Genomic DNA, 16,190 nt, shown 5'->3' with positions numbered 1-16,190 from the left:
AAATTGAGAAAGTAATTGAAGTTTGAAATTTGTGAAGAAAGAAAAAAGAAAATTGAGAAAAGAGAGGGGGAGAGAGTGCTTATGGGAGAGAGGAAAAGTGAGGCCAAAATGGCCTCTTGGCCACTAAACAATGAAGTGATGGGTCCTACTAAAAAAAATCCTTTTTAACTCAATTTTTTCCACCACAAAAGTCATATATATGCTATAATATAATACAACCACAAAATTAAATTTACATAATAAAATTATGCATAATGAAATAATGCATGACATACAATAAACCCGTGACACCACCGCCGTGCACAAAAATCCCAATAGCGGGTCCCACATTACATTTCTAAGAGTCCTAAACTTAAAGAAATGCCTCAACCAACTCTCGGACACACCCAACACACCCCACGGTGTCCGATACGTAAAACGAGAAAAGACGAAAATGCCATCCCAAAAACAAAAAATTCCAAAAAAATGAAAAATGATGAAAAATAGAAACATTACAATCTCCCCAACTTAAAGGATTTCATCTCCAAAATCAAGCCATAACTGGGGAATAAAACAACACTGGATACTTGGAGCGAACCTCCTGTTCAAGCTCCCAAGTAGCCTCCTCAATTCCATAATGCCTCCAAAGAACCTTCACTAATGGTATCGCCTTGTCCCTTAACACCTTCTGTCTTGTGTCAAGGATCTGAACCGGTCCCTTTTCGTAGGAAACATCCTCGTCAATGTCCACATCAACCTAACTCAAAATGTGAGACGGATCCGATTCATACTTCCGTAGCATCGACGCATAGAAAACGTTATGGACTCTGTCCATCTGTTGTGGCAATGGAAGTCTGTAGGCAACTTCTCCTACGTTGTCCAAGATCTCAAAAGGTCCAATAAATCGTGGTGATAACTTGCCACTCTTCCCGAACCTCATTAAACCTTTCCGTGGAGAAACTCGTAGAAAGACTTGGTTTCCCACCTCAAAAGATAGTGGTCGTCTCCGCCTATCTGCATAGCTCTTCTGTCGGCTCTAAGCTGTGAGCAACCTCTGTCTAATCAGCTTAATTTTCTCGGTAGTCTCGAGTACAATGTCGGGTCCTAAGGCGGTTGTCTTGCCTACCTCAGTCTAACAAACTAGAGACCTACAAGGTCTACCATACAATGCCTTAAATGGAGCCATCTTAATGCTTGCTTGATAACTGTTGTTGTAGGCAAACTCAATAAGCGGTAGGTGATCTTCCTAACTACCACCCAAATCAAGTACACAAGCCCAAAGCATATCTTCTAAAATCTGGATGGCATTCTCCGACTAGTTGTCCGTCTGTGCATGGAATGGCGTACTAAGGTGCAACGATGAACCAAACGTTGCTTGAAGTCCTTCCTAAAAATTTGAAGTGAACTTGGCATCCCTATTCGAAATAATAGATACTGGAACTCCGTGCAGCCTCACAATCTCTTTCACATACAATACACCAAGTGCCTCTACGTCATCTGTTGCCTTAATAGGAAAAAAGTGAGCCATCTTGGTCAATCTATTAATGATGACCCATACGACCTCATTTCCCCTCTGTGACTTAGGAAGACCTGTCACAAAATCCATAACAATCTGCTCCCATTTCCACTGAGCTACCGGCAATAGCTGTAACAAACCAGCTGGTCTCTGGTGCTCGGCCTTCACTTGCTGACAGGTAAGGCACCTAGTCACAAACTGTGTAACATTTCTTTCATTCTATTCCATCAATACTGACGTCTTAAATTGTGATACATCTTGGTACCACCTGGATGAACTGTAAAGTGGAAAGTATGAAACTCTCGTAGAACATCCTCACCACAACTTGAGGGAATGACCAATAAACCCCTGAACTGAAGAGCTCCATCTACATGTAAGGTCCAATCCTTCACTGTCTCATCGATGGAGATCAAAGTGTGAATGACATCCAAATTCGGATCCTGTCTTATGACTCAATCACTCGTCTGACAAGAGCAAACTGAGCCATAAGACTAAACAAGAATGCTGTCTCACTGCAAATATCGTCGTCAAAGTAACACAATCCCATTTCTGCCAAATCCTCAAGCATTTTCCACTTTCGGATGGCTAATCCAGCCAAAGTTCCATGAGATTTTTGGCTTAAGGTGTTAGTTACCACATTTGCCTTGCCCAGATGATACTGCAAATCAAAGTTATAATCTTCCAAAAATTCAACCCATCGCCTCTGTCTGTTGTTCAAGTCCTGTTGGGAGAAAAGGTACTTGAGACTCTTGTGATCCGAGAACACCTTGAATCTCTCACTATACAAATAGTGTCTCCAACACTTCAAGGCAAATACAACTGCTGCTAACTCCGAGTAATGAGTATGGTAATTATGCTCATGAGTTTTCAACTATCTACTCTACCATCCTACATCAACACAGAACTCAACCCGTCACGTGAAGCATCACAATAAATCACATAACCCAAGCCACGCTCAGGTATCACCAACACTGGAGCCGTAGTCAACCTTATCTTTAACTCCTAAAAGGAAGACTCGCAGTTTTCATTTCATGTAAACTTAATCCCTTTCCGGGTCAATCGAGTCGTTAGTGCTGCCAAACGGAAACAATCTTTCACAAATCTCTGATAGTATCCCATTAGACCAAGAAAAATCCGGATCTCAAAAACATTCTTGGGTTACTCCCAATTCAAAACTACTTCTATCTTCGATGGATCCACTGATACTCCGCCTTCCGAAACAACATGCCCCCAAAACTTCACCTCTTGTAGCCAAAATTCACACTTTTCATATTTGACAAACAAGCGGTGCTCCCTTAGAATTTGTAATACGATACTCAAATGGATCTCGTGCTCCTCCTGAGATCATGAATACACAAGAATGTCATCCACGAACACTACCACAAACTCGTCCAGATAATCATGGAAGACACAGTTCATTAGGTCCATGAATGCCGTTGGCGCATTAATCAAACCAAAAGGCATAACAAGGAACTCATAATGTCCATACCGTATATGGAAAGCTGTCTTTGGGATATCCTCATCCCTAACCCTTAATTGATAGTAGCCCGACCTCAAGTCAATCTTTAAAAAATAGCTGGCTCCCTTCAACTGGTCAAACAAATCATCTATCCTTGGTAAAGGATACTTGTTCTTGATGGTGGCATGACTTAACTTCCGGTAATCAATGCACAACATCAAAGAACTATCTTTCTTCTTAGCAAATAAGACCAGTACGCCCCACGATGACACATTTGGTCAGATAAAACCTTTCATACTTAAATTATCAAGCTGCTTCTTTAATTCTTCAAACTCAACTGGTGCCATACGATACGGTGACATAGAAATCGGTGCGGTACCGGGTATCAAATCAATGGTAAACTCCATCTCTTGATGTGGAGGCAACTCTGTGAAGTCCTCTGGAAAAACATCCAAAAAGTCACGAACAACTGCCGGATAAACCCCTTCTGCAACACCATCTTCTTCGGCTAAAAGACTAGCCAAGAAGCAATCACCACGACATCTTCCACGAATTCCATAAAATGATAAAGTATGGGAATCACTTCGATCTCCCACGAAAAAGAAGCAAACTCCCTCGGGAGTACAAATTGTGACTCTTCCTCTGAAACAATCGATCGTAGCATGAAATGAAGCTAACCAATCCATCTTGAGAATGACATCAAAGGGTTTCATCTCAAGGAGGATAAGGTCAAACACAAAATTCTGTTCGGCTATCATAATGGAACAATCCCTCATAACTCTACTCAAAGACACTGAAACCCCAATTGGCGTATCAACACATGACACCAAATCCATGCAACTGACCTCTAACCTTGATGCAAGTGCAAATGATGATGATATGAAGGAATGAGATGCACCAGAGTCAAACAGAACACGAGCCCAAGAACCAAACACTGGAAATATACCTTGGAGAACTGATGGACCAGAAGATGCATCGGCCTGAACAACTGCATAGACAGGCCCCTGTGGTGCCTGTGCCTGAGAACTGCCAACCTGAACACTTGACTGCTGCACTGACATAGTAGGAGTATCTCTCGTAGCTGGTCGTGAACCCTGAGAAGACATGGCAGGCTGTGGTGGTGGCAGTGATCTGAAACCTGACTGGGCTGTAGTCGACTATGACGGCCTCTTTTGTGACCACTTGCCACTAACAGTGCCTGCTCCCTGATTCGGACAATCCCGAATCATATGGCCTTGTTGGCCACACCCAAAACAAGCTCTCGATGCTGCAGAAACTGTAGATGAGTTTATAAGACATTTGGACTTGTAATGTCTAGGCTGCTGGCACTGAAAACAAATGACCCCACTGTTATCTGATCCAACTGGCATAGGAGTAGTAGGAGCAGATCGTGCAGACTTCTGCCCCTAAAATTGAAATAAACCACCCTTGTGCTTCTTTCTTGGTTGTCCCTCTGATGATGACTTTGCATTTTTCTTTTGCTTCTACTGTTCCCTTTCTGCATTTCTATCATTGGCTTCCGCCTATAACATTAATGGTCTTTCGACTGCCTCCGCATAAACCTTGAAATATTGAACCATTATCAACAGCCTCATTTGGTAGTGAAGGCCTGAAATAAACTTCTGAGTCTTGTCAGCTTCACTTTTCACTCTCTCTGGGGCAAAGTGAGAAAGAGAGGTAAACTGTTTTTATACTTCATTATTGACATATTGCCCTGTATGAGATCATCAAACTATTTCCTCAACTCTCACGTCTTAGTAATCGAAAAATACTTCTCATTGAATAACTTCTTGAACATATCCCAACTCATGTCCTCTACCTTATGTAGGTTAGTAACTGACTTCCACCAAAGCTTGGCGTCCTTGGAAAATCTATAAGTAGCCAAGGTGATCTTCAACTGATTATCTGACATATTCATAGAAGTTAAGTGGCTTTCCACTTTGTCAAGATAATCATCCGCTATCATTGGATCTGCACCACCCTCAAACATTACTGGCATTAGCTTCACAAACCCATAAATCAACTTGAGACATTTCTGCACTTCCATCTCCTGTGTCTGAACTATCGGTTGCGGAAGAGAAACAATTGTAGCGCTCAAAGCATTCTGCAATAAACGATTCAGTGCCAATTCCGCCAAACCTTCACCCACTTCAACGGGCGTTTCAACATCGTCCCTTCTAGTGGAAACACCTCTCGGGGGAATCAAGTGTGATGGTTCCATTTTTCACCATTTTTTCATTTTTGAAATTTTTGTCATTGCGAGGGCATTTTCGTTTTTTACCGTTTTGCGTACCAGACACTGTGGAGTGTGCCGGTTGTGTCTGAGAATTGATTGGGGCATTTCATTGAGTTCAGGACTCTTTGAAATGCAATGTTGTCATTTTTGCATTTTGGCTTTTCGGGGCCGGATGGTCCTGTGTAGGACCCGCTACCAAAATTGTTGCACACGGGGATTTTAGTTGGGTCCATTTGCATCATATTTATTTTATTTGTTGTGTTTAAAGTGATTGTAAATTAAATGTGTATATATGTTTGTGTGGTGTAAAAAGAAAAAAAAAAAAAAAGGAAAATAAATTATTTGAGGTGGGGCCCACTACCACTTTAAGTGGTTAAGAGATCACATTGATCTCACATTTCTCTTCCTCACATTCTCTCTCCCACTGGTTCCTTTCTCTCACTCTCTCACTTTCCTTTTTCTTTCTCTTTTTACTTCAAACTTTAAACATAGATTCCTTCTTCATTACTTGGAATTTTTGGAAGCCGTTTGCTGCAATTCGAAGAGCACGGCGAGATCTTCACATCTATATAAGCAATTTTAGTTTTAGTGCACTCTAGGGATTCCTGTTTTGAGACCCATTTTGGAGGTTTTTTTTTTTATCTTCCTTGAGGTAAGGGTCTTTAATTCATGTTTTCTTGTACCTATGTGAGTTAATTTCTTGATAATTGTTGTTAGCATGTTTAATTGGTGTTGATTATCCCTAAACGATATAATTGTGGTGTACAAAGTTCTTGATTTTATGTGTTAGTTGATTTGTATGAAAATCATGCTTAAGTGTTGATTTTCTATGTTTATTGTGTTGATAAATTGCTAGAAATGATATATGGAAGCATGTGTAATTTTCTTCGAATTATTGTAAAGTATGCTTAATTGTGTTGTATGAAAATCCCTTATTATCATAGCATTGAAAGTATGAGACATGTATGCATTTCATTGGGTATGAATGAAGGGAAATTATTTAAAAAAAAAAGAGGAGATTTTCGGGAAGAAATATTGATTAAATGGTTTTGAGAAAACTCGGTCGCCGTGGAGTCACCAAAGGGCCGGTGTGTTAATGTAACCTAAAGGGAACTAGGAAAAACGCCTTAGCGTGGTTGAGCTATCTGGGCCCAAATGACGCCGTGGAGGTACCAAGGGTCAGGGACGGTAGCCAATTCTTCTTTCGTGTCGATGCGAAGTCACCAACGGACGGGTTATATTAATAGTTTGAAAAGTGATGGATTTGGATTTTGAAAGTGGGGAGCAACATACATGGCATCGCATATCATGGCACGACATTGTTTATTTGAAAATTAGAATTAATGTTATATTCTTTCCCGGCGTAGCATGACTCCCATCCTTTAATCCTATTCATTATTTGGATTCATGAGGTCACACGAGACGTGTCTAAGGCACCACCTACTGAGCAATTTTGCTCACCCCTTATTATTAATATTGTTTATTTGAAAATTGGAATTAATGTTGTATTATTTACTGGCATAGCATGACCCCCATCCTTTATCCTATTCATTATTTGGATTCATGATGTCACAAAAGGCGTGTCTAAGGCACCACTTACTGAGCAATTTTGCTCACCCCTTATTATTAATATTTTTCGGAACACAGAAAAGAGGTGGCGAACGACTATCCACCACAAGTTTAGACGGGATTGAAAATTTATATTTTGTTATTTTTTTTTTACAACTTTAATATTTTGTAAATGTAAATTTTGACTATTCTGTAAAACTTTAGTATAATTTGTATAATGTTGTAAATTATGAACTTTTGATTTCAACTGTATTTCGTGGACTGTAAATTTATTTAATTAGATTATGTTCCTCGTAAAGGAGTATGGGACAAAGTAGTGGACTGGCACTTCCACACACACATACACACACACACACACACACACACACACATATATATTATTAAAGGAATTGGAGGGAAGGGACTCTGGTTATATGTATATAGTTATTTTGGGAATTGGTATATTATTTGCATTGTGTGTTGGGATATGATAGATTAGTTTATGGGCAAGTGAGGCAATTACATTTTTTTTATACATTTCAACAGGTTATGGTAGGACCCTTTTTAGTAAAGGTCATGTCGAATTTTTTTTAGAATTGGTGTCATTTTAGGGTTGTGACAAAAATGGTATCAGAGTGTGACAAAATGTATCAGAGCTTGTACCCAGCCGGAAGTGTGAGTGTAGTGATGATGTAAACGAGTGTGAGTGGGCGAGTGTGTAGTACTGGTCAGCTACCACTCGTAGCTGGGTGTGTGTGGGCAGATGGCGTTCACCGGCAGCTACTGGGATGATTGGTTAGTGTGGTTGGGCAGGTAGCCCAGATTTGTTATTGTTTGTTTTTTTTTTAATTGGGCAGGTGACGCATCGACTAGCTACCACAACGGTTACGGATTGTGTGGGCGGGTGACTATCACTGATAGTTACCACAACGTCCTACATATCACGGTATCTCACATCGCCTGGGGTAAGAATTTGAATTTTGTTTTGTGGTTGTTGATGTTTTCGAGTATACGAAGATTGTTGGATCTGAATTTCGAGGACGAAATTCTTTTTAAGTGGTGGAGATTGTGATGACCAGAAAACTCTTAGGATTTTAATTTAATTTTAGTTGCTAAGATTGAGTATTTAATTTTTATTGGAGATTGTTTTGAATTGATTTAGTTTTGTGCTTATATATTTATTGTATCAGTTTCGTATGGTGAAGGGGAATGGACACTGGGACGAAATTCAGAGAGAAAAGGAAAAGTTAGTGGGTTTGACTTAGTTTTTACATTTGTTGGAAGGGTAAAAGGGGAGCTACCGAATTGAGAGGAAATGAAGTTTAATGGTTTTGTATTAGCGGGCCCACAGGAGATGGAGTAAAGGAAAAGTTAGTGGGTTCTCTATACCTTGAATGGCATGGGGTGATTTTGCTTCAAATGGTTTGATTAAATGTTTTGATAAAATGCATATGTATTTTGTTTATACTCACCTATATATGTTTATTTTGTGAAGCTGTTTTATTAAACCTCCATGAAATTCTTGTTATGGTTTTTCCTACTGTGATTTTTGTCTCACCACCCTCTAGTTTCAGATAGATATGAGCTTAGGCTGAAGAGTCGGCGTTGCAGGATTTTATTTATTTATTTGGAGATTTTTTTTTTTTTTTTGTATATATTTGAGGAAATTGAATTTGTATAAAAGAGGGCATTTTTTTATGATCCTGGGTGTATTTTGATATATTTGGATGTGTATAAATTGAGGATTTTATTAGAAAATTTTCGAGGCGTGACAAAATGGTATCAGAGTGTGACATCAAGTCCCTAAGAAGTGTATCCACCTCAACTAGTTCCGTGGGATTGGAGTTAGAATTTTCACCAGCATCACCCCTTGTCGGCCTAGGGCCAACTCCCTTTAGTTCCTTTCGTGGTGGCATCGTGCTATAAAACGAGAAAATGGTTCAACAACAATGACACTAAGGTTCAACCGAGAACGACGTTCTCACATGAATGACTCAACATGAACAATAATATATATACTAACACTTAGCATGCAAGGCTATGTAATAAATATATCAACATAAGCATATAAACACATAAGCAAATAAACAGTTAAGCATGCTTTTTAAATAACAAAACACTTTAGCAAATAGCCACATAAACAATGCAAATAACTTCCCACATAACCCTAGGTAGGCCTCTACCTGTCGTCCTAATGGTTTTTGAACCATTGCTCTGATACCAATTTTGTAACGACCTGAACCGGGGGTCCGAATCGCTAACCGGGTCTTTAACCAAACCCGAGAACACACTAGGGGTAAAATGGTCATTTTATAATATGAAAGGATAATCTATCCTTAAATTCGGTGAGGTTCCATGATACTCGGTGAGGTTCTACAGTCATCGGTTATGAATTCCCAAAAGTACCCTTACTTCAAGGGGAATTCCGACACTGTTCTATTAAAACAACCATAACTTTAAACATGAATGGAATTTGAAAATGAGGTTGGTCTCATTAGAAACTCAAAATCCTTGAAAATGGACTCAAGAATGACCCTATTTGGGTTCGGAATGAAGAAGTTATGACCGCCTGAAGTCAAAAGTTCCAAGTTGTCAACTGAAGAAGCCAAATTAGTGCACTAGGGGACTTGAATCGGTTCAGTGGGGCTGAACCGGTTCAAGATGGGCAGTGTGCCCACTCAAGAATCAAATGCACCTCCTTGAAGCAGTTCAATGGGGCTGAACCGGTTCAAGATGCCCAGAACCCTAAAAATGCCCTAGAAGCTTAAAATTATGAACTTGTGCATCTAGGCACTCCTTTGGTCCCTTGGTGACCTTACTTAAAGCCCAAACCTACCCCAAATCTTTCATTTGATGATGAAATTAATACAACTAGGTAGTATTTCATTCCATTAAAGCCATACATGAATCCGTTACACCATTAAAATTAAACAAGTCCGTCATACATAAAAAATATGGCTATGGACATTGAAATCATAATGAGACCACAAAATACAAGAGAATGGTCTCAAGACCATTTCCAACCATGTAGTAGATACAAAATGACCCCTAATACTATTTAGAACAAAAATGACTAATATACACATCGAGCACAAAAAAGCCTAAGTCCGTCAACCCGACTAAACTGGTGGTGGATTATCGTCCACCATTTCCTTTCCGTGTCCTAAAAAATGTTAATAATAAGGAGGTGAGCACAATGGCTCAATAGGAGGTGCCTAAGATACATCTCTTGTGACCCTGTGAATCCAAGCAAGGAATATAAATAAGGAAAAATGGGATCATGCCAAGCCGGGGAAGAATACAACAACAATTTTAAGGCCATAAGTGAACAATATCATGCCATTGAATGCAATGCCATCTTATATCACTCCCCATTTTCAAAATCCCTTTCATTCATTACTTTTCAAACTGTTTACATAACCCGTACCGTGGCAACTCCATGGCGACACGAGAGAAGGATTGGCTACTGTCCCTAACCCATGATAACCCTGTGGCGTCATTTGGGGCCCAGATAACTCAACCACGCTAGGGCAATCTTCCTAATTCCCTTTAGGTCACATTAGCGCCACAGACCCTAGGGAACTCCTAGGCGCCCGGGTTTTCGCAAACCCTTTATCAAAACTTTTCCCTAAAAACCCTTTTTCTTTCCATTTCAAATCAATTTTTCCCATTTTCTTTGCCCAATGTCATGCATAAATGTATAATGCTTCTTAAATGATATGTTAAGAGAGAATTTTATACAATACAAGTCAACATCCACCATATACAAGACTTAGAGGAAATTTGAAAAGAAAAGTAATCCACATGTTTTATATTGTAAAATCTAGCAAATTAAACACAATAGGCATAGAAATTTACTACTTAAGCATGCTTTCTCATACAACATTAATTAACACACATAATCATATACTTCATATGCACAATTAAGTCATTCTAAAGTAAAATCAACACAATTTAGCATGCTAGGTAACAAATAACAAGAAATTAACTCACAAAGGTACAAGAATGTGTGGATTAGAGACCCCTACCTCAAATGGTGAATTGTTCTTATCAACGCGTAGATCATAACGACCTCTCCGATTTGCCGCAAACGACACCAACAAATTCTCAAAATTTAGAAAGTAATTGAAGTATGAAATTTGTGAAGTAAGAAAAAAGAAAATTGAGAAAAGGGAGGGGGAGAGAGTGCTTATAGGAGAGAAAGGAAAAGTGAGGCCAAAATGACATCTTGGTCACTAAACAATGAAGTGGTAGGTCCCACTAAAAAAAAAATCCTTTTTAACTTAATTTTTTCCACCACAAAAGTCATATATATGCTTTAATATAATACAACCACACAATTAAATTTACCACAATGAAATAATGCACAATGAAATAATGCATGACATGCAATGAACCCGTGACATTACCCCCGTGTGCAAAAATTCCAATAGCGGGTCCCACCCGGGACTCTCCGGCCCGAAAAACGAAAAAATGACGAAATGATAACCATTGCATTTCTAAGAGTCTTGAACTCAAAGAAATGCCCCTATCAACTCTTGAACATACACGGCACACCCCCCTGTGTCCGGCAAAACGAGAAAAGATGAAAATGTCCTTGCAAAAGCAGAAAATTCCAGAAAAATGAAAAATAGTGAAAAATAGAAACATTACAGGTGTATTTTGTGATGTGGCAATTGGTGGGATGTTTGTTATGTTTCTCTGTAAGTGCTGTTCGGCTTGACTTATTGTCAGGAAAAAAATAAAAATAAAAATAAAAAAGAAGACATACTTTGTGTGCTACAAAGTAGAAAAGATGTAAGAGACTTATCACTGTCATGTTCGATGCTCCTGGAACATGTGTCTGACACTTAATATGAGTTTTCATAAATAAAATATATATATTTTTATATTTTATACACTTTGCCAACACTTTGTTGACCGACACTTTTCGATATTTTTAACATAAATCTACCTGATAATTTTAAAAATAAAATGAGCACATTCTAGTGTTCAAATTTTTTCTTAAAAAAAAAAAAAAAAAAAAATAGCATTAAAATTAATTGAAATTTTACAAGTGAAACAAAAAATGCACTATTATAACAAAGTAGTGAAAATTATTACAAAATTTACAATAATGACATAATTTAATTTTCTAACTCATTTCAAAGAATCTCTAGTATAGAAATTAAAAATAAATTAAAGTTTTATAATACTATAACCCAAAAGATGTATATAAATAAAAATTCATATCTATGTATAATTGTGTCGACCGGTGTTCTACTTTAAAAAAATTGGCACATCCGGATGAAGGGCGAATCCATGAATTGTTAATGGGGGTCTAATATTAAATAAGGGAAAATTGGAGATTGAAAGATTAAAGAGTTCGAAAATTTTAGAGGAAATAGGGTTAGACTTTAGAGGGTGAGAATGAGTGAGCTCTCTGATTTGTGCAAGATTTGGAATTTAAGAGTTCTCTGTGCTTTGGCTCCCCCCCCGCGGGATCCGCCACTCATCCGGATCATATCATATCCATGTATACTAATTAGGTTATAAAAATCCCATGTAAAATTTTTAACCACGAACTCTTTACTTTAAAAAAATAAAGGAGTATCATTATACTACAACCTTCAATTATATTGCTACAAATATTCAAAATAAAAAAGTTTCACTATACTCCAGCCTTTAATTAATGCTACAAATACTTGTTTAATGGACTCTTCTTTGTGTGCATAACTGGAAAAGGAAGGAATTTGCACCAAATCTTAACAGACCGAGGAGAGTCACTTTGTTAAACAATTGACAGAGCTAGTAGGTGCACCAAATCCACTTTATGGTTGGACTATGTACCCTAAGATCTTGTTACCCCTGTTGACTCATAATCTAATCTGCCAAAAGCTCCAAATCTTTTTCTCTCACTCCCTACTTTTCTTTACAATGAGCTAAGCTTTTATATTCCCTCCTTAGTGCAGTATAAAAAAACTGCACCATCATGTAGTCTTAACCAACACAAACCACTCAAACAACTTCCAATCAGCAAAGGATGAGGAGAAACAGAGAAATGAAAGCCTACAACTTGTGTCATAAGCCACGGTGCAATGGCCTCTCTCTTGGCCTTCTCATTGTATTTGATTTCCTATCTTGTTTCGCATATGCTGAAACTCTCTACCACGAATTTGTGGTATGTCATCTTCTCCTCCTTTGCGTTTCCAGTATTTTTGAACCGGTTGTTGACATCATGTTTTGCCAAAATAGGTCGAAGCTACCCCACAGAAGAGGCTCTGCAGAACTCGTAGCGTTATTACTGTCAATGGGCAATTTCCAGGGCCAACTTTGGAAGCGCGGGATGGGGACACTCTTGTCATCAAAGTCATAAACAGTGCTCGTTACAACGTTTCCATCCATTGGTAATCACACAATTTTTATCGGGACATTCTTGTTTTACACTTGTGTTTTGCATCTTTTGATAGATTTTTATTTATTTTTTTATTTTTTTACTGTTATCATCCACCAGGCATGGGATTCATCAGAAGGGAACACCATGGGCGGATGGCCCTGAATATGTGACTCAGTGTCCAATCCAGCCTGGAGCGAGCTACACATACCGGTTCACAATTGAAGATCAGGAGGGAACATTGTGGTGGCATGCTCATAGCAGATGGCTTAGAGCTACTGTCTATGGAGCACTGATCATCTATCCCAAACCGGGCTCTTCATACCCCTTCTCAATGCCCAACCTAGAAATACCTATTCTTCTCGGTATGAGCCATCAATTTTCTTTCACTTTCAATGATGGCCTATGTCTCAAGTCAAACACATTTTTGTCTTAGTTATATTGAGTAACTAAGATGATGCTGGTGAACAGGTGAATGGTGGAATAGGGACCCCCTTGATGTCCTAAGACAGGCAATTTTCACCGGGGCAGGTCCAAATGTGTCCGATGCATACACCATTAATGGTCAACCTGGTGATCTATATAGATGCTCTAGAAAAGGTTTGACATTAGATAAGTAGAATCTCGATTATTCTGAGTTTACTTTGAATGCAATTAAGTAGAATCTCGATTATTCTGAGTTTACTTTGAATGCAATTAAGTTGCAATTAAATAAAATGTGTGACATGACTCTAAATTATGATGCAGGTACCGTGAAATTTTTTGTGAATTTTGGTGATTTGGTTCTCCTCAGAATCATTAATGCTGCACTCAATCAGCAACTCTTTTTTACCATAACCAACCACAAACTCACAGTTGTTGGTGCTGATGCTGCTTATAACAAGCCTTTCACAGCCTCAGTCATCATTCTGGGACCTGGTCAGACAACCAATGTCCTCCTAAGTGCTGATCAGACCCCACGACGCTACTACATGGCAGCACGCGCCTATACCAGTGCCCAAAATGTACCATTTGACAATACCACCACCACAGCAATCCTCGAATACATTGCTGCTCCTTGCAGTGTCCAAAAGGGGATTCCTTTAAGACCAACCTTACCGCGACTGCCAGCCTACAATGACACAACCACAGTCACTGCATTCTCAAGACAATTGAAGAGTCCTACTAGGGTCAATGTTCCAACAGAGATTGATGAGAGCCTATTCTTCACCGTGGGCCTCGGGTTTGTCAACTGCATTCCTGGACCGCAATGTCAAGGGCCAAACAACACTCGGTTTGCTGCCAGCATCAACAATGTATCCTTTGTACTCCCAAGAAAGGCCTCCTTACTCCAAGCCTACTACCAAAACATACCTGGTGTGTTCACCACGGACTTTCCAGCTGTCCCCCCAGTGACTTTTGATTACACGGGGAATGTGAGCCGTGCACTGTGGCAACCAGTTTTTGGGACTAAGCTCTATCAGTTGGAGTTTAGTTCAAGGGTACAAATTGTGTTACAAGATACCGCTATCTTGGCAGCAGAGGACCACCCAATGCACCTTCACGGATACGATTTTTATGTAGTTGGACAAGGTTTTGGTAACTTTGATCCCGGAAGAGATACTGCAAATTTTAACCTCATTGATCCACCTCAAAGAAATACTATCGACGTACCTGTTGGTGGATGGGCTGTCATCCGATTTGTGGCTGATAATCCAGGTAATGAAATGATAATCTGTAGTTGAAAACGAAATGTTTTACTAATCAAGATTCATTAATTCAATGTGTGCTTAAATCTTTTCGATTTCCAAAACAGGAGTTTGGCTGATGCACTGTCATATAGATGCTCATCTCACTTGGGGTTTGGCCATGTCGTTCTTGGTTGAGGATGGAGTTGGTGAATCGCAGTTGATAATGCCTCCTCCGGAAGATTTTCCCCCATGTTAAGATCATCAAAAGAGCACAATCAGTCATTGTAAAAAAGAGGATAGAGATTTTACTAGTCCTTGATGCACTGTCATATAGATGCTCATCTCACTTGGGGTTTGGACATGTCGTTCTTGGTTGAGGATGGAGTTGGTGAATCGCAGTTGATAATGCCTCCTCCGGAAGATTTTCCCCCATATTAAGATCATCAAAAGAGCACAATCAGTCATTGTAAAAAAGAGGATAGAGATTTTACTAGTTCTTAACTATACAAGTCTTTGGTAGCCTGCATTTCGTGTTTTGGTTTTTTTTTTTTTTTTTTTTTCTGTTTCGCATATTTTCTAGTTGCTAGTCCAGATCTTAACTCTGCTTGATTAAGCAGAAAAGTTGGCATGCTTGATTTTCCATTGTTTCGTTTTCCTAGCCAATATTGAGTTGTAACTTTTATTCATTATTAGTCAAACTAAAAAATCCTAATCACTTGATAGATTTACTATTAATAAAAATTCAAAACTAATTTCCAATGTTCCGCAATTTTAGTTTTCTTTTGACGTTGAAATGTGTTAAATGAGTGGCATTCACATCATAATCAATGGCTCAAATTTTGGTTCCCAATTTACACCCGCTCAGTTATTCGTGGAGCACAAGTCATGTTATCCATATTGAAGTTTGCCAGCCTACTATAAAATTTGTGCTAGCCGTTGATTGGTTTAAGCTACCACACACACACACACATATAAAATATTATTAGTTTCCTTTTACGGCTCATAAGTAGCTATATAATATAGCTGTATCATTATAATGATACAAATTTGATTGATTGGCGTGATCAATTGACATTTTTCTTTATACTTGGGCACCGAGTATTTGTTTGGCTATAAATAGCCTTATTTCTCAGTCAACTAGGAATCATTTGAAATTGAGTGAGTTATACCAATATCAGTATTGAGTGAGAGTATGTGGGTGTAATTGGGTTTTTGAATGTGAACCACTTTGCTTTGTATCTCTTTATTTTCATAATAAAATATTATTCTATCTTCTCTCCGCAGACGTAGGTATAATCGAACCACGTAAATCTTTATTTTGTTTGTGCATGTGCTATTTTCTTTTCTTGTCATTTATTTTTCTCGTGTTCTCATAAACTCCCATTCAATCCTTATTTCATAAAAAACTG

General features: G+C 38.7%; 1 protein-coding gene across 1 annotated transcript; it reads left to right on the top strand.

The window, feature by feature from the left end:
* The first annotated feature begins 12,778 nt into the window (after positions 1-12,778).
* On the top strand, positions 12,779-15,037 carry LOC132310152 (laccase-3-like). The gene is made up of 6 exons (XM_059808370.1): positions 12,779-12,898; positions 12,973-13,124; positions 13,232-13,476; positions 13,583-13,711; positions 13,859-14,809; positions 14,907-15,037. The coding sequence occupies exons 1-6, from the start codon at positions 12,779-12,781 to the stop codon at positions 15,035-15,037; spliced, it is 1,728 nt and encodes a 575-aa protein (XP_059664353.1).
* The last annotated feature ends 1,153 nt before the right edge of the window (positions 15,038-16,190 follow it).

The sequence above is a fragment of the Cornus florida genome, unplaced genomic scaffold (assembly GCF_030987335.1).
Source record: "Cornus florida cultivar Cherokee Brave unplaced genomic scaffold, ASM3098733v1 CherokeeBrave_3.0.0_Hap2_Chr05, whole genome shotgun sequence".
Lineage (NCBI taxonomy): Eukaryota > Viridiplantae > Streptophyta > Magnoliopsida > Cornales > Cornaceae > Cornus > Cornus florida.
The sequence above is the reverse complement of the archived record's forward strand: the minus strand, read 5'-3'. Positions and strand labels throughout refer to the sequence as shown.